This window comes from Pituophis catenifer, unplaced genomic scaffold (genome assembly GCF_029215685.1).
Source record: "Pituophis catenifer annectens isolate HBS135680 unplaced genomic scaffold, rPitCat1.0.hap2 SCAF_3, whole genome shotgun sequence".
NCBI classification, from domain to species: domain Eukaryota; kingdom Metazoa; phylum Chordata; class Lepidosauria; order Squamata; family Colubridae; genus Pituophis; species Pituophis catenifer.
In genome coordinates, this window is record NW_027256883.1 from 184,625,086 (window position 1) to 184,644,182 (window position 19,097).

Consider the following 19,097-nt stretch of genomic DNA (forward strand, 5'->3'; position numbering starts at 1 on the left):
TAAACTAGATAAAAAGAGCTTGGCAAAGTCTAGAATTAGACTACCACAGACTTTTTTTGATATGAAAGAAGATATGGAATTAAAAGATGTTTGGAGAATACATAATTCAAACGTATTGGATTATACTTTTTTTTCTGATAGACATAGATCTTTTTCTAGGATTGATTTTATCCTGTTGTCAAATGATCTACTTGTTAAGACAAAAAGAACAAAGATTTTTCCAAGAACTTTGACTGACCATAGCCCTGTATGGATAGAAATTGAGATGGATAAGGTTGAGAGACGTTCTTGGAGATTAAATGAGAACTTGTTTAGATATGAAAAAAATACAATAGAACTTAAAAAGCATTTGAAAGAATTTTTTGAAATAAATTTGAATAAAGGTACTCCAATTGAAACTGTTTGGGATGCAAGTAAAGCTTATATGAGAGGAGTACTTATCTATATGAACTCTAAACATAGACAGTTCCGACAAAAGAAAAGAATTGAGTTGGAAATGGAAATAAAGAATAAAGAACAGCTACTTATTAAAAATCCAACAGATGAAAGAATCCGAAGTGCTATAAAACTTCTGAAAGACCAATTTCAAATGCTTATGGCAGAACAAGTTGCAACAAGCCTACAATATGCGAAGCATAATACATTTTGCAACGCTAACAAACCGGGCAGATGGTTGGCTTACACATTGAGGAAAAAACAAAGTATACGGACTATCGATAGTATTGATATTGGTGGGAAAGAAATCTTTCAACAAAAATTAATTAAAGAAGCTTTTGTGGACTATTATACTAAATTATATGCTAAAGAAGAGGTGCAGAATGGACTTATAGAAAAATATTTAAATGATAAGAGAGTTACAAAAATTACTGATCAACAAAAGGAAAGAATGAACTATCCCATAACAGAGGAGGAGATAACAGCAGCAATTAAACAGTTAAAAACAGCCAAAGCTCCTGGCACGGATGGTTTGACTGCAGTGTATTATAAAACTTTGCAAGCTGAAATGGTGGGACAACTTAGAGATTTATTTTGTAACATTCAACAAGGGGGTAAAATACCCCCATCTTGGACAACTGCTTATATATCTTTGATACCAAAAGAACAAGTTGGTCCTAAAAAACCAGAGAATTACAGACCAATATCTCTTTTGAACACAGACTATAAAATTTATGCGAAGGTATTAGCCAACAGGTTGATGCCAGTAATCCAAAAGGTGATTCATGAGGACCAAGCGGGATTTATTGAAGGCAGATATATGAAGGACAATGTAAGGCAAGTAATAGACTTATTGGAATATCTTGATAAGAACAAACAGATTCCTGCAGTGCTGGCTTTTTTGGATGCAGAGAAGGCCTTTGATAGAGTGGATTGGAATTTTCTACTAAAGACTTTAAAAAAGATGGACTTTGGGGACCAATTTATACAGGCGATCTCAGCAATTTATCAAGAGCAAAAGGCACAGATTATTATTAATGGAAGTTTGACGACAGAGTTTAAAATTGAAAAAGGAACAAGACAGGGATGTCCGTTGTCCCCACTTTTATTTATTTTAACATTGGAAGTCTTGCTAAACACAATACGGGACTCTAAAATTTTGAAAGGCATAATGATAAGGCAAGAGGATTACAGAATAAAGGCATTTGCAGATGATCTGGTTGTTACCCTATCACAACCAATGGAATCAATAATCTTGATGAACGACATTATACAAGACTATGGTAGAGTTTCAGGCTTTAGACTGAATTCAAAAAAGACTAAAATGATAGTAAAAAATATGACACAAGATCGTAAACATGAGCTTGAAAGGAGGGCAGGTTTTGAAATTGTACCTAAGGTAAAATATCTTGGAGTTCAGGTTGCAGAATCAAATATGAAATTGTTTCAAAATAATTATGAGGTGTTGTGGCGAGAGGTCCAGAAAGATATGGAGACTTGGAAAAAGCTGCAACTGTCTTTACTTGGAAGAATAGCAGCAGTTAAGATGAATATTTTGCCAAGATTTCTGTTTTTGTTTCAAATGATTCCGGTGCTTAAAAGTGATAAACAACTGAAAGTTTGGCAGTCTGGTGTGAATAAGTTTGTCTGGAACGAGAAGAAGCCGAGAGTGAAACTGAAAATTATGCAAGATGTTCCTGAAAGAGGAGGCCTTAAACTCCCAAACCTACAGTTATATTATGATGCAGCAGCTTTAACTTTAACAAGTGATTGGTTTGGAAGTAAAAAGACTGGAATACTGAATGCAGAAAGTTTTGATCTTGAATTTGGATGGCATGCTTATTTATTTTATGACGACAAAGCAGATAAAGTATTTAAAAGTCATATACTTAGAGAATCTTTGATGAGAGTTTGGAAGAAGCACCGACTGTTTCTAGCAATGTTTTGCTAGAAAGGGATTCAGAAACTGAATTAGTTAAAGATTGTATGATTAAGTGGGCACAAAATTTTGAAGAACCAGTGATGTTGGAGACATGGGAAAATATTTGGGTTCAGAATGTTAAATTTACACAGTCCCAGAACCTGAGGGAAAATTTCTACAAAATGTTTTATAGATGGCATTTAGATCCCAAAAAGTTGTCATGTATGTACCCTAATGTTCAGCCAAAATGTTGGAGATGCGAATGTTTGGATGCTACGTATTATCATGTTTGGTGGACCTGTAGGAAAGTTAAGGCTTTTTGGATAAAAATTTGGTGGGTCATGCAGAATGTTTTGAAGAAAAAAATTCAATTTTCTCCACAATTGTTTTTATTGGGTATAGTTAAGGGTTTTACACGGGGTGAAATAAAACTAATATTGTATATGATAACAGCAGCAAGATTGTTGATAGGTAAATATTGGAAGAATGAAGCTTTGCCTACTATCGAGGAATGGACTTTGAAGATGGCTAGTTTTGCAGAGATGGCGAAGATTTCAGCGTATTTAAAAGATTGTTCACAAGAGACTTATGAATGGGAATGGAAAAGGTGGATAGAATATGTTCAGAACAAATACCAAACTAGAAAGTATCAAATAGCTTTTATTTGAAAATAATGTATTAGAAATATTTTAATGTAAAGAGATAAAGAGGAAAAATTATATAGGGGGAGGGATGGGTTCAGGTTTATATATTAGTGTTATTAGTTATGAGTATGTAATAGGGAAGTCTGGGGGGGGGAGGGTCAGGGAGGGTTAGGGAGGATGGGAAGTTTGGGGAGGGAGGTGGGGGGGTGAAAAAAGGGGTGAAAATGTAATTGTAAAACTTTTGCAATAAAAAAAAAAAAAAAAAAGAAAGAGATCCTGAATTTGTCCTCTTAACAAATCCAATTCAGGGACTTGGAACAGGAAGCATCTTTTATGAGGGAAAACCAGGGGTAAAATGCTACCGGTTCGGACCAGTTCGACTGAATCGGTAGCGGCGGTGGTGTGTGGTTCAGAGAACCGGTAGCGGCGGCAGTGCGAGGCTCCGCCCACCTGCCTGGACATAATTACTTCCTGGTTTTAACCAGGAAGTAACATGTTTTTGACCCTCTGTGCATGTGCAGAAGGTCCAAAATTGCATGTGACACACACATGTAGAGCGTGCACTTCCGAACCAGTAGGGAAGGTAAGTAGATTTCACACCTGGGGAAAACATATTAATATTAATACAAAGAGGCTGGGCCTGTAAGAAAAGTCCTTCATCAAGACTGAGGGGATATTCAAAGAGCTGAAGCCATCACTGAAGTAATGTTTTCAGAGCAAATTAAATTTATGATCCATGCCAGGAATTCTATTCCCCTTCTTTCTTAGGATCATCTGAGTTCCTTGTGATTCAAAGCACTTTTGCTTTCTAAAAGAGAATTTAAATTATTTTCTCTCCTCTCTCTCTCTCTCCACCCCACCCTTAATCTTTGCAGGCCTTTGCACTGAAGCCAAGTGAAGAACCTTATGATTGCACTATACAGAACTCAAGTCAGATAAGACTTCAGAGGGGAAAAATACCCTAGCATCAGACAGCTCCTGCTTTTTTGGAAGACTCGTCCATCAATTTCTCCCCAAATTTACACCACAGAAGCATCTTCTGGCTACACGCACTGAAACAAGCATCTATAGCTGTGCTTCCATTTTTCTTTCAAAATCCATATTGGAAATCCTTTTCCCACCATGTTCCAGCGTTTCACCAGCCTCTTCTTCAGTGATAGCAGCACAGTTGAAGTCGTTGAGGAACCTAAGCCTTTTGTTTCTAAAGAGGAAGAAGAAGATGGATGGCTTATTATTGATCTGCCAGGTGAGAAACATTGGAGGAAATGATTGGATTTTCACATTACAGTTCTCAAATTGCAGAATGGAAGGAATGTGACTAGTTGCATTTTTAAAAAGTGATATACAGGAAAAAAAAGAAACAAAGAGAGATTGGAACAAAAGTAAAGTTAGGCAGAAATTCTTAAATTTATACACAGGTAGTCCTTAATCACTGATCCTGTTAGCCATCTACAAGAGCTTGTATCCCATACCCATGTCTGAAATCTGACAAGAATCCAAATAATCTGTTTACAATTACATTTTTAGCTTGAAATTTTATGTGTTTCTTAGTCTAGTTTTTTAGGCCAGTCAGACTTTTGCCTTGCTGTTGAATGGAAATTATATGACTCAATCATTTCCAATGGCAATCGTTTGCTTGCAAATTAAGCGAAGAAGCCCAGTCAACAATGTTGTCCATAGCTTTGTTTTTAACTTGTTTCTCCTTACCAATCCTCTTTAATTTATTAAGTTACATTTTAATATCTTGACATGAAACTAAATTATTATACTTCCCTTTTTTACCTTTTGCCCATATACTGGAGTATGTTTTAAAATAGGTTTCAGATTAAAAGTACTGTTGTTTCCTTAAGAACATGATTGCATTTGATCTGTGACTTGGGCTTTATGTGCCTCATGCAGTAGGAGCCTTTAACACTTCTGAACAGAAACTGGAGCATTAAGCAATGAGTGCTACACTCATGAATAAGGCATGGAGAATTAGCAGATGCAACATACTCTCCCACAGAGTGGCTGAGAAAATGGGGCAAGGCAGCATACAATCTTGTTTCTCCAATACTCCTTCCCAATGTTCAACTGTTCATCTATTATTTGCTGTGGAATGCAGACGCATGAATTTTAAACTTCCCCAATATAGTTCAAATGAAAATGCCTCAAAGTTGTTTAGGTGAACTGTGGGAAACAGTTGAGAAACAGGAAAGAGACAGCCCAACAATACGGCTCAGGGCCCCCTCTCTTGCCTTAGCTCAGTTATTTCTTGAAAAAAGCAGGGAGAGTCATCCCGGTGTCTTTCAAATTTCTTTAAACCACAATTCCCCTCAATACCACCATCTGATCATGCAATGAGCATTTGTTGTAGTTGTTATTCAAAGCGAAGACACCGCATAACCTCTCCCTAGAGAAGGACAGGAAGCACAAAAAACCAGGATGCATTGAATGACAGGGATGGAAGCCAAGTGAACTACCACTAGAGGATGAGGATAATCTGTTCATTAACCAGCAGTTTCTGAACAAACGGAAAATGTAGAGTTGCCTTTTTTTCTTTTTATTTAAAAATAGTTTTTATTGAATATATTGAATATAAATATTAAAAAAGACATACGTAACATATACACAACAAGAAGAAATTATATTCTTTTTGTATATGTTACGTATGAGTTGCCTTTTTTTCATGAGAGACACAGGTCTTACAAACGTGGCATTATGAGAGAAAGACATCTGGAGGAAAGAATATTGTTCCTTCCCTTGACTGTTTCCTGACCTGTGGCCCTCCAGAATTTGTAGCTGGAATTATAAATCCCAGTAGGCTTAGACAAAATGGCCAATGTTAGGGAATGCTGACCGTTGCAATTAAGCAACACCTGAAGGCCCACAGATTTCCCATCTTTTTAATTCCTACACATTGCAGTATATGAACTAACCCAGCCAACATTGGTGAGACTGATGGATGTTTCATAAAAATTTCCTGAAACAAATAATAATAATAGTACATAAAGATAAAGATTTCCCTTGTCCAGTCGTTTTCAACTCTAGGGGGTGATGCTTATCTCTGTTTCCTAGTTGAGGGAGTCAGCATTGTCCAAAAACATTTCTGTGGTTATGTGGCCAGCATGACTATATGCCAAGGTGCACGGAACGCTGTTACCTTCCCATTGAAGTGGTACCTATTTATCTACTTGCATGCATGCTTTCAAACTGCTTGGTGGGCAGGAGCTGGGGCAAGTAACGGGAGCTCATTCCATCATGCAGCACTCAGGTCTTAAACGCAGGCTGTCAGCTTTCCAACTGACAAGCTTAATGTCTTTAACCACTGAGCCATCATCCCCACCCCCCCATTACAAAACATAATACTTTATTAAATTTATATGCCATCCAGTTATATAATCTGGTGTTTCTTTCATTTCTACATTCCTAACCAACATAATCATTGTATTAGCTAGGGGGTATTGGAATTAAAACTGATTTGGTTTGGAGGGCATCAATTGGAGAAGATTGGTTTAAATCAAAATAAGCATTATATGTAATGATTATATGAAAATAGCCATGGTCTGAATATATCTTAATTAAAATGCAATGCTGGTTGCTTGGGGTTGGGGAAACAAAAACAAAAAACTAAACACATTCCTCTGGATAATCATGGATATAATTATGATCACCTTCTTCCTGGTACCAGAATTGCACAAGGCTTATTAAGACATCAGCAGAGTATCCACCTTCAAATCCATCAGCTGTGATGAGCAAGCCAATGATGTAAACATTATTTTTCTGCAACAGAGGGAAGATGTCATCTGCTTAAGCACCAAGTGAATGGATAGGTTTGTTTGTTTTTGCAAATAAATTGGATTATCATAAGGATTTAAAGTTTTCCATTTTTAATATTATGAGCAGTAGGCTAACCAAGAGAAAATGATAGAATGAAGAAAAACAATTTTAAACAGAAACCAGAATCTTTTTCCATCAGAAGATCTTAGTTCACCTAGCAGAATAAATGGTAATATTTAATTGTGAGATGATTTGGATTTCTAATTAAATTTTAGGCCGGGTTTCTAATTAACATGAATTACACTAGATCAAGGCCTTTTATTAAAATTTATTTCTTTTAGAAGCAGAAAGTAAGCACCATTTAGTTCAGTAAAGCTTCTTTCCAGGGACAGATTGCAAACAATATATTTTGCAAGCTAATAAATAATATGCTACTGTTGTCCTTAGGCAGTTAGGATAATCTCCTGTACTTCAAAATTTGCAGGCACACCTCTGGATTAAGTAATCATAATCTAGGTTAAATTCTATGAGATAATTGGATCAGTGCACTGGCACACAGTATGCAACTTGTTGTCTATGAGAATTCTAATTTAAATACTTTGAAAAAGAGCTTATGCTTGATGTATGAAACACTTTATATTCCTGTATCCTGTATCCAAATACATGAGAATTCAGAATTGCTGCTGCTGTTTGAAATGGAAGCCAGGCAGGTGAGCTGCCATGATTTCTCCATTTAATTTTAGAAAAAGCTACAGGAAGTTTTGGTTTTGATCAGAATTCTGTCAGTGACTGCATGGGATTCCATTTTCCCTCTGTTTTAAATTACCTACTGACTGTTATTAATCCTTATAGGGGAATGTGAGAATGGTGTATAAGTAAGACTGTGTTGGTGTATTTGTGCAAGTGACCCTAGAATTGTGCATAAAGTTCCAGAAGATGTGGTGATTGTCCGGATGTTAGTACAGTGAAGTAGTCCAGACAAGAAGCATGTTTAAGAGTACTAGCTTTATCATTATTATAAGGTTATATTAATAGAATTTTACAAGGCTGAAAATATTTCTTCCATACTTTCCTTTTACTCTTTAGAAAACTAGGGAGGGTCCTTTCTGAAATGTTTCCCACACTCTCCCCCTTTTGTGGGCTGAGATACCAGTTACACACCAGTTGTCCAGTTTGCAGCTCTCCCTCCTCCTGTCTCCCAAGGTCTTTCCCACATACCATTACACCAGGGCAGAGATGCCCAGCTTTCAAACCCAGGAACACACTAGAAGAGGCCTTGAGCCCTTTGGAACTGGGCTGTGCGCGTAGGCACAGGGCGAGCGCGCGTAGGCATTCCCAATTGCACGAGCAGTGAGCAAGTGCATGTGTGTGCACTCCATTTGCATGAGCGGTGTGTGTATGTGCCTGCCGCTTGCATGAATGGAGCTGAGCGCACATACGTGCTTGCCTGCCGTTCATGCAGAACCATGAAGAATACTTCAGCTTCAACCAAAACAATACAAGAGCACACAATAGATACAAACTCATGGTAAACCGATCCAAACTAGACTGCAGAAAATACGACTTCAGTAACCGAGTTATCAACGCCTGGAATGCACTACCTGACTCTGTGGTTTCTTCCCCAAATCCCCAAAACTTTAACCTTAGACTGTCTACTGTAGACCTCACCCCATTCCTAAGAGGTCTGTAAGGGGCGTGCATAAGCACACCAGCGTGCCTACCGTCCCTGTCCTAATGTTTTCTTTTATTTGTATCCTTTTCATGTATTTATAATTATGTTTACACTTGTATCTGTCATAAAATACATGCTTGATGAAAATAAATAAATAAAATAAATAAATAAATAAAAAATCCAATCCTCCCCCCCCCCCCCTTGGCCAGTCCGCAAAGCTGGAAAGTTGGTGAACTCTGCACTAGAAGGCAGACTCCCCAAAACAAAGACAAAAACCAAAGTTGATATAATTTAAATTGAAACTTCCATGGAGTGAGGTTAATCTTCTTACACCACATGCACTTAATTACTTTCCCCCTTCGTCACAGTAACACATTATATTCCACTGGTACTTTGGGAGTGGTTCTGAAGTTCCTGCTACCCTTTGGAAGAAACAAGTTTTCCTTCCCTATTATGGAGGATAGAATAAGACTTGTTACAGCAGCCAATGCTTTTTTCCTTCTGCAGTTAGAGATGCTTTGAGGCAGGGCGATTCAGAATTAGGAAAACAGCGCAGGGAAAGAGCTCTGTTGTTTGATCAAAACAAGAAGCAACTTCATTTTTCTTTAGATAATCCCCTCCCCAAAGGTCAGCAGATCTAACCAGAGACTTGATTTGGGATGCCCACAGTGTCCCAGTAACTGAAGCAAATGTCCCCATGCGTAACCTTAGTGCTGTGCCCATAGGCTTGGATAATGATAGCCATACAAAAGTCCAGTTTGGTTCTAATAGAAGCACTTTGAAAATTAGACTTTTAAAATATTCTATTTTCTGCAATGATCTGAGTCAGCAAACACGTTTCCAAACCTTACGTTTGAAACCAACAAATCAAGGAAAAAGGCATTGCAACACAAGTAGGTATTCTAATTTAGGTGGCAGATATTTCTGGAATATCACATTGGGAATGACTGCAATAGAGAAGAAAATGGCAACGTAAAGGCAAATACAATAAAGGACAAATACTGTGTGCATTGGCTTTGTGCAAAAATATAGTGTGGGACGCAGTCCCAAATCTCTGTCAACCACAGCTGCCTTTGTGTCCTGAAATTCTACTCCCGAAGGTTCTCCACAAGTGATGTTGACATCAATTCTGACATAGCAACATGCTGCCATGTTCCCATGACATCACCCTCCTTAACAGCCAAACACATTTTCTTCCAGCTCAGCTGTGGCACCGTTCAAATAGCAAAAGGTCTGTTTTGCAGTTTGCGACAATAGACAATCTGGGGGATTAGACGTGGCCTGCTTTCCTGTTTGTGGGAACTCTTGGCTAGTTCCGCTCCCGCTGCCTGAATTGGGAGCTCTTTAGTACTGTAGATTTTAAGAAGCAACCTTATCAACAAACCTTACCACCATTTTTCAAGCTAGTTTTATGGTGCCTATAAAAAAAAAAAAGCACCTGTTCAGCTTGGTTTTCTCTGCTTATATAAACTGCCTATGACAAACAGGCTTCATTTTTCTTCTCAGTCTCTGGGCTAAAATGGGCCATTCTCTCTCTCCCTCTCCCCACTCCCAATCTCCCATATAAAAGTTCTCTCCTGAAACATACAACGGTTGACACAATCGATGTTGCAAGCTGGAAGAAAAATTGTCTGGCTGCATAACTAGGGTGCCACCATCCCAGCTTTCGGTATGAGTTCATATGCAGGAAGGATGACATCTAGATAGGCCATTTTTTCCCCTTCTACAAAGACCTCAAATAATATTATGCAGGAGCTGGAAGAGAATCAGTTCATTGCAATGCAAACTTGTTGATCATCCAGCTTGATAGACCTTTTAGCATTTGAGGTTTACATGCTTAATAGGAATGTATAATACTTTACATTTAATCCAAAGAGGTGTTTTGAAGCATGTGGCGTAAAAACACATCACCTGATGCAACTCTTTGAAACAATCCCTTCCCCCCCCCACCCCCCCACCCCAAAACTGGAAAAGTTAAGTAAAGCCAATGAGGCTACTACGTGAGCCTGAGAAAAAACTGCACTGCTTCCAAGAGTTGCAAACAAGTGACAATTATACGACAAATTTTGGTGCAATATTTGTTAAAATTATGCAGCTGAGTTCTCTCTAAAAATGTATAGGTTTATTGCTTTATTTTTTTTAAAAAAATCTCTCTTCCAGTGTGTGGTGATTGGGTCAATTTTAGCAGGATAAAATAGAAGGTTAATTTTATTGAGGAAGGCACTTTTTAAAAAATCCTTGTCTGCTGGAGATGCCACCCATCTAATTTTAAATCATCTTCCCTGTTCCCAGATTTCCTTATGGAATCATTTTTTGTTCCTTTTTTCAAAAATAAAATCTTGCTGTAATCTCCTTGAATTTAGAACAGCACACATTTAAAGACATTAGCATCTATAGCTTATCAGCAATTGATTTTTACTCTTTGGAAGAGATTTAGGCATTCTTATTATTTGCAAATATTCTTCTCACTCTTGTGTCTCTTTGGTTATTTAATAACCCAATAGCATAATTTACTGCCTGATTTGTTCAGGATATTTATCTTTCTCCTTTATGCAGCATGATAATTATTGGGATATTTACACAGGCAACTGAAGTAGACCTATTTTACAGCCACAAATAATATAGCACACACAGAGAGATTTATATCAACTGGAACATCTGACAATGTGGCAAAAAAATGTCAGAAAGCACACCACAAGTGATACATAGCTGCAATCTCAAGTGATGCTGAGTATTGGCGTCACAGGATAGTAAAATATCTTGAGGCAGTCCTGAGCTATCAGGAAAGACTTCAGGATGAGTCACACCAATGCTTTTGGGGTACCTTTTTCACTAATAATGCCCCTCCTTTCTCTTCTCCTTCCCTCCCTTCTCCCTTCCCCTCCTCTTCCTTCCCATCCATTGAATATATTGAATGTGTGCACCGTTTTCCTTCCTGTACGCCCCCTGCACTGCCATGGATTCCTGTTGAATGGCTTTGCATTATGATATTTCTTTTGAATTTTGTTTGTGTCATTGTTGCTGCTGCTCTGGCTGTTCCCATTTTGTGTGGCCGGTGATTGCTGCCATCTCTTATTAGATAGTTTGGCTTCAAGTCTTGGCACTGAGCAGTGGGTAGGTGAGAAGGATTCTGTTCGCGCTTCCCGTTGCCGCCATGGGTCCCTTCCACCTACCACGTCTTCACCCCACTCCCCCAGTGACTGTGTCAGCAGGTCCATGCCCTCTCAGCCTGACCCCTGCTTGATGGATGAGAGTTGGTTTGTTACCCCTCCCCCCTGTTTTACTGCAGAAGGTCCTGATCCTGTCAGTATGGAGAGCAGCCCCATGGAGGATCTCTTGATTGAGCATCCCAGCATGTCTGTATATGTCACCACCACCAGCAGCATCATTGTGGAAAGAGAGGATCCTGAGGAGAACATCCAGGAGAAGTAAGTTCAGGGTAGGGCCTAATAGTTTCAGACATTTACTAAGAGCCTCCCATGTTCCTCTTCGCAAATTTCACAGCTAGGAAAAAATATACTACAGCCCAACTTTTCCTGAGCTGGTGGGTTCTCAATGTTTTGAGGTTATATCTCCCAACATTGCAAGCAGAATATTGAATGTATACATTTAAACTTATATAAAAGTATACCCAGTAAGTGTATGAGAGGAGCCAAATAGTTAGGGGAGGATTGCAACAACTTGGGAAAACTTCTCCCCCACCCCCTTTCTATAAGGCTCTGTGAAATCTTTGGGATTTACCTCAAAGTACATGTGAGCAGGGTTATATTATTTGTTGTAAAAAGAATGCTTAAGGAATTTCATTTTTGCAAATGCTGCTAAGTTCTGATTTGACTATCGCTTCCTTTTTTTATTAGACTGGTTGGAATGTCACTCTCCCAGTTAAATGTTTTTTTCTTCCAAATGGATTCTTTGATGTATCAAAATAAAAATATACTCAGATATTCTCAACTTTCATAGAGTACTGTTCATATTTCTGAGCTCCAGATATGCCTACAAGTATGACAGTATTTTTATTTGTTTATATCAGTACTTTTCCCTACTTGCTGGATTGATATCACCCTGGAATTTTGCTACCTATGGAGGTCAATGAATGTACATTACAGCAGATACATGCTCAAATATGTCTCCTGCTGCCTGGATGCACGAGGCCATCAGCAGTCCCCATTCACTCTCCTTTGGTTTTTATTGCATAGCTGAACTGCCTGTCTGAACAAATCCATAGTTATATAACTTTACCCCTGAAAAAAGTAGGAGGAAGGGACATTTCATGAATTGTCTATAACAGGAGTGTCAAACTCAAGGCCTGCAGGCTGGATCCGGCCCATGCGATGCTTAGATCCGCCCCTCGGGGCTGCCCTGGAAACAATGAAGGACTGGCCTGCGGTGCCTCTGCCAGCGAAAATGGAGCTCAGGAGGGCTGTGTATGGTCCTCCTGGGCTCCGTTTCCGCTGGCAGAGAGCTGCAGGAGGCCTTTGCAGCTGAAAACGGAGCCTGGGAGGGCCGTGCATGGACTGCAGGTTGTCAAGCTGGCCACGCCCACCCTGGCTATGCTCACCTAGCCCCCTGAGGTCAAACACACCCTGATGAGGCCCTCAACAAAATCAAGTTTGACACCTCTGGCCTATACATACAGCTATCATGCATTTTGTTGTAGATTGTGGGAGTTGTAGCTCGTGTTCCTTACCACATTTATGGATGAGTTGCTTACATTAATTTTTTGTGAATCACTCTTTTGCTATTTAGAGAAAATGATATGCCCTTGGTCCTTTGAAGTAGGTGGTATTCATATCAAAAGTGCTGTGTCCACCTCACCCTGTATGCCTTTTTTTCTCTAGTGAAATACCTGAAAACTGTTTACAGCGCCGTCCCCCACACCACTCCACTTCTCTTGCTACCAAGGCTGCCATCTTGGAGAAGGTCAATCAAGTGCGTCGGATTCAGAGGGCAAAGCAGTTGGCAGAGAAGCACAAGTTGAGTCAGAAAGTCATGAAGAGGCAGAACCGTGCCAGAGAGTGCCGCCCACAACGGGCCAAACCCCAAGGCCACTTTGTCTACCAACCATGCCAGCGCCAGTACAACTACTAAGCTACTTCAGGAAGTCTACACTGTGGGGCATTATCCTTTTAACTTTTAGCTTCACTAGCTCTTCACAATGCTTTTTCCATCCAAGAGGGTTGTCTTCACTCATTTTCTGAAATTAATCGTTCCTCCCTGTGAGAACTTCCTACATTCTCATGAACTTGCAACATTAAATGGTAGATCTTTTGTGGGCTTTTCTTGAGCTTTATTCCCCACCCTGTTTTTAGCAAAAAGTACATTTTTCTGATCAATGACTTCTTTTTTTGCATTTAATGTCCCATCTCCTACTCTACATCCTATTTCCAGATTTTGATTTGGATCTCATAGTGAATGAAACACAACATGCCTTGCTAGCATTAAGAAACAAGACAGCAAGTCAACTTTGAATCTCCAATATATGGGGTTTTTTTAAATGTTGGAAAAACATATATGTATCTTGGTTGTTAAGAGAGACCATGTTTCTTGTGTGAGTGTGTTTCTTGGTCCTTAGGTAGCATGAATTCACACACTGGCTATTGTAGCAGTTGCCAGTGTTAGACTAATTTGGTGCTTCCAGTGAATATATCACCTTTATTTTAATTTAAATAAGTTACAGGAGGAACATGGTGCCCTGTTATTTCTTTTCATCCCTTGTTATTGCACTAGAGAGCCTGTGACATCAGTGCCTTTCTTTTTGACATCATGCTCATGACAAAAACAAAACAAAACAAAAACCTAACAGATTATGATGTCAAATGGAGATAACAGGTTCCTGTGCAAAATGGAACACAAAAAACAAGAAAGAAGCCTAACGGATCCCAAGTTAAAGATTAATGACATGTATTTTAACATACTTCCTTCCATGAAAAATAAATAATTTGTATATTTGTTTCTTTTGCCGAGTTGATGTAATGGTTGCTCATGAATTATCAAGGAATATCCTTAATTGCCTTGAGTCTGCAAGGCAATACAATGAATATTTCTGGGAATTTTGCCATTGACTTCAAATGGAATATAGATAGAACCTGAATTCTCTGTTCAGGATGTCACGTGATGCAAAACTGCGACTTTTGAGAGCCCATTTTGAGTAGATGCAATTAACATTAACAGTTTACAAATACTACAGAGGATATGTGATTATGAAAAGGGCAAAGTGGTATGACAACTTTTCCTCCATCTGATTAGTTGCATGGTTATCGAGTTTCTTACAATACTATTAATGGCTCTATACTTTAATGATCAAGTGTTTAGAAAAAGATGGGACAACCTTTGAGGGCTCACTCAGAGGCACATTTGGAAGCTTTTGGAGCACTTTTAGAAAATGGTGCATCTGGGAATGAGGCCCATGATAAATATACCCATTTATCGGAAAGCCAATTGGAGAGATTGCTCACCACTACCCAGCCTACCTTTCTAGGCAGGTGGGCCTTTTTCAGTATTGTTGTAGCTAACCACCAATCCTTATTTCCTAAGGACTTTTAATAGGATGCCCATAAGGCTTAGGGACATTCTTATTAGAGGCTGATATGTATGTTTTGCAGCATCCCAGCTTTTGATTATTTTAAAATTAAAAATATCTAAATTAAAATCAAGTTGAGTGAAGAGCTTGGTGTGTGCATAAATAAATTTTAAAAGAAAATACAAACATAAATGTTTACAAGTGCACAGCTTTTTAAAATATGTTTCCATGAGGCTGATCATGGACACTTCTTGTAAGAGAAATACACATAGCCTTCATATGAAACATTTCTAAAGTGTTTTTCCTTTAATCTGGTGCCATTTAGTTGTGTTGAAATCATATGTTCACAATGTCCCTAGCTAAGGTCCAACACTATTTTTTGTCTAGTTGAGAAGGTCAGTGAGGCTTTTGCTGTGACTTCACCCAGTTTTCTAAGAATGGTACTCAGAGGATATTTGATGAAAGAAGTTGATGCTAGTGACTGGATCTTTACTTTGTGCTGTTAGTTTCCTATGCTTAGTTATTTAAATTCAAGGGTTCTTTTAACAAAACAGGGGCAGGAATCTGAAAATAGGAAAGAGAATGTTTCCAGGCATACTAGGATCCACAGGCACCCACTTGTCCACCTTGCTTTAAAAAATAACATGCAACTACATTTTGAAAATTTGGATTCCCCTTTGAAGTACATTTCAAAACTGAATGGTATTATTCCCTGTCTGTAGCATTTAAATTAACATTATTTCTGAGTGAACTAGATTTCTTTGAGGTTGTATTGGAAAAGGGTTGCTCCATTAAAAACAATCACTTTTTAATAGCCATAACAGAGTTAGGATAATTATTTCAATTTCTTCTTGTTCGTTGTATTTTTCTTCCTTCTAATTAGGAAAATGAAAATATTCAGATCCTGTTTTTCAGCTACATTTATTCTTAAAAATACTTTTCCAATATGATGGAGATACCATATTTAAATTCATTTTCTGTATTGATTTTAGGAACTTTTACCTCAGAACAATTTAAGACTTGATTTTTTAAAAATAAAATCTTAGAAACCCTCTTTTGACTTTAGTAAAAAGGGGACATTTATTTGCATTGCAGAAGTAATCCATGGTTTTACCACACTTATTGACAGCAGCCAAGATCTGGAAAAAAACCCGCACCCAAATGGATACATGAAGAGATAATATTGCCCCCATAAAGTACAAGAGTTTCACATAAATATAACTGAACAAGTAGAAATGTGATAAATATAGGACTATTTCTATTTTCTCCTCTGATATTTAAATCTAGGGAGTAATTTAGATGTATTTAAAAACACAGGTATCACGAGTTTTATACATTTGTATTTTGAATGAGAAATCCCCATAATTATCTTTTGAAGAATCTTAAGTACAAAGTACAAAGTAATTTGTCATATGCCATTGGAAAATGGAGTTATGATCCAAAAACAAAATCCTTATGGTAAAAGAATTAGCTGTGTAGTTCTGTGAATCCTGGTCTATATATCTAAAACTTACAATGGATGATTGAACAGAATGTTTTCTATCTAAAGTAGAGGCTAATAGTGCCCATTCAGTTATATTCTTGGTGAACACTATCCTGACAAAAATAAAGATGGTAACCCTAAATAGGTATCTCCAAAATTAAAATAATTCATTTAAATATGTTAGAAAAGTGCAAAATGATGAAAATTGTTTGCAAAATGAATAGAGATCCAAGTGATATTAAAATATTTGCTTCTTTCCCCAGTTCTGTCATTCTCACCTATTTGCTCTTTCCCCATAGAACATAGTTTCTAAATGGCTCATTCTGATTATAAAGGAATTAGCTGGTGTTAATCACTTAATCCTTACTGTCATGAAGTTGATGGCAAATCCATCCCCTTCCTCCAATGGATTGGCCTTTCTGCCTTGAACAGTTGTTAGTGCTCACCAGTTACTGCTATGGAGACCTGGCAAGGAATCTTAATAGCAGCAGGCTAGAAGCTCAACACTTCATCAGTGGGAATCCTTATCTTTTCCTTGGCACCAACTTCTGAGCTCTAGGATAGCAGCCAAGAATACCAACTCTGTCAGCATCTCAGAATATAATAATATAATATTTATATTTATCAATATGTGCTAATGATCATGCTTTCCCAGGAAGCTATAGGACTTCTGACTCATGAGGTACAGATAAAGTAAATGGCAAATATACTTAATTTGATATTGATTTCAGAGCATTTATTTAATTTGGAGTTGAAATAGACTATATTTCAAATAGTTAAAATAGACTGTCTTCCCAAATTGCATCTTCTGCTTCTCTTTAAGAATTATTGAGAAAGCAGGTGGCAAATATGATGAGGCTGAGTCAGATGCCAGTTCCCTTCACATGCAAATAAGCCAAGTTATTCTAACTTCTTTTAATTTTGTGCTTGCAACTTTTATCCTCTTTGATTAAATGACTTTGTAACAGCAGCTTCTTGGAAATTGGCAAATCAAGATGACTTATCAATGTAATTCAAACATACTTGTTCTAGATGCCTAGATTTCCATGAATGATTTATCAGTTGACAGCTAGGGGATGTGAATTACTAATGTTATATTTGAATATGTAACTTTCTGAGACAATTTAGGGGATAGAGTCAGTGGTGGGATTCAAATAATTTAACAACCAGTTCTTTGCTCTGATTTCTTCCAACAACTAGTTCACCAAACTGCTCAGAAAGTTAACAACCGGTTCTCCTGAAGTGGTGCGAACTGGCTGAATCCCACCACTGGATAGAGTACACATTTTGGTGAACCTATAAAGATAGCTCTTGGCTTACATCAATTTGTTCAGCAACTCCTGAAATTTGCAGCGGTGATGATGAGTGAGTGGTACTTATGACTTTTCCTGCCAGCTTCTCAGAAGCAATCGATGAGGAAGATGGTAAGAAGTGGTAAGTCGTGGTCATGTGAGATCCTTGCTTAATGACTGGTACAGTCCTTACTTACAAACAACAGCAACCAGGATTGCCAGAACTGCTGTTGCTAAGTAGCATGGTCCCATGATGATATTGTGCTTTATGACTGCATCACTTAGCAATTCCAGTCTCAGTTGCCATTGTTAGCCAAGGTATACCTGTATACCTTAATATGAAATTTTGATGAGATATTTAAACATAAAATTAGTAAATTCAATTTCTACAGAATCAACAGAGATGAATCCTTTGAATTATTATTTTTTTTGCTTCCTAGCCCTCTTCCATCTACTCAATACTTCAGAAAATTTTAATGCTTCAGAAAAAATTATAATCGGTTTCATTGATGTAATAGTTATTATTAAAGATGTTATTCACTTAATAATTGGATTCACTTGTGAAACCCCAAAATAGCTCCAATGTTCCCAGGTGTTGATTCCTATTTTAAAATTTATTAAAATATGCATTGTGTTTTACTATAGCCCTAATTGCGCACCAGCAACTTTTCCTGAATGCTGACCTTCCATAGGTAACATACATAATTAGGTGGTACTAAGTTGGATATGCTGTTTTAAATTACAAATGACTCCCTTGAGTTTTACTAGAATGTTAAATAGATGCAACTATGTTGTTTTCTTGTCAGTGATTTGCCTCTGACTTTTTCCCAGTCAAGCTTATAACTATTGGATATGCTAGTAATTGCCCAAGCACTAGCCTGGCCTAAACATGCATGGTTTTTTTAAGATCAGCCAAAATTTGATAAAATGCTGCCGAAACCACATTTTCTCCCAGAACATTTGTGTGAGGTAATTAATAAAGCATGTTGGCAACTTCTTGGCAATGGACCAGTCACTCTCATTCAGCCCTAGGAAGCAAGCAGTGGCAAACCACTTCTGAAATCTTGCCATTGTCTTGCTTCTTTAAACTGAAAGAGATTGAATTGTCAGTTGACAAGTTTATATATTTATGGGTGTGTCTGTGCATGTGCACAAATATTTCTGACTTGCATGCATGCATGTATGTGTGTGAGCAACACACACACACACACACACACACACACACACACCTTGGACTTCACCAGGGATAACATATATCTTACAACAATGCAATCTTATTCCCATTGAATTGAATGCAATAAATACAACTGGGGAAAAAACACGCCAGCTATGTGGCAGGATATTACCAGATTCAGGAAACATGAGATGCCT

General features: G+C 37.9%; 1 protein-coding gene across 5 annotated transcripts in view; it reads left to right on the plus strand.

Annotated features, from left to right (window-relative positions):
• The window catches only part of TP53INP2 (tumor protein p53 inducible nuclear protein 2), a 38,506-nt gene extending 23,497 nt beyond the window's left edge, over positions 1-15,009 (plus strand). For 3 of the 5 annotated variants that reach the window (XM_070941685.1, XM_070941683.1, XM_070941684.1), the window contains 3 exons: positions 3,876-4,246; positions 11,511-11,859; positions 13,270-15,009. In XM_070941685.1, the coding sequence (XP_070797786.1) occupies positions 4,123-4,246; positions 11,511-11,859; positions 13,270-13,519 (723 nt within the window). In that variant the 5' untranslated portion in view covers positions 3,876-4,122 and the 3' untranslated portion in view covers positions 13,520-15,009. The remainder of the gene's footprint in view (positions 1-3,875; positions 4,247-11,510; positions 11,860-13,269) is intronic. The other 2 variants (XM_070941686.1, XM_070941687.1) reach the window with 2 other exon arrangements.
• Positions 15,010-19,097: the final 4,088 nt, after the last annotated feature.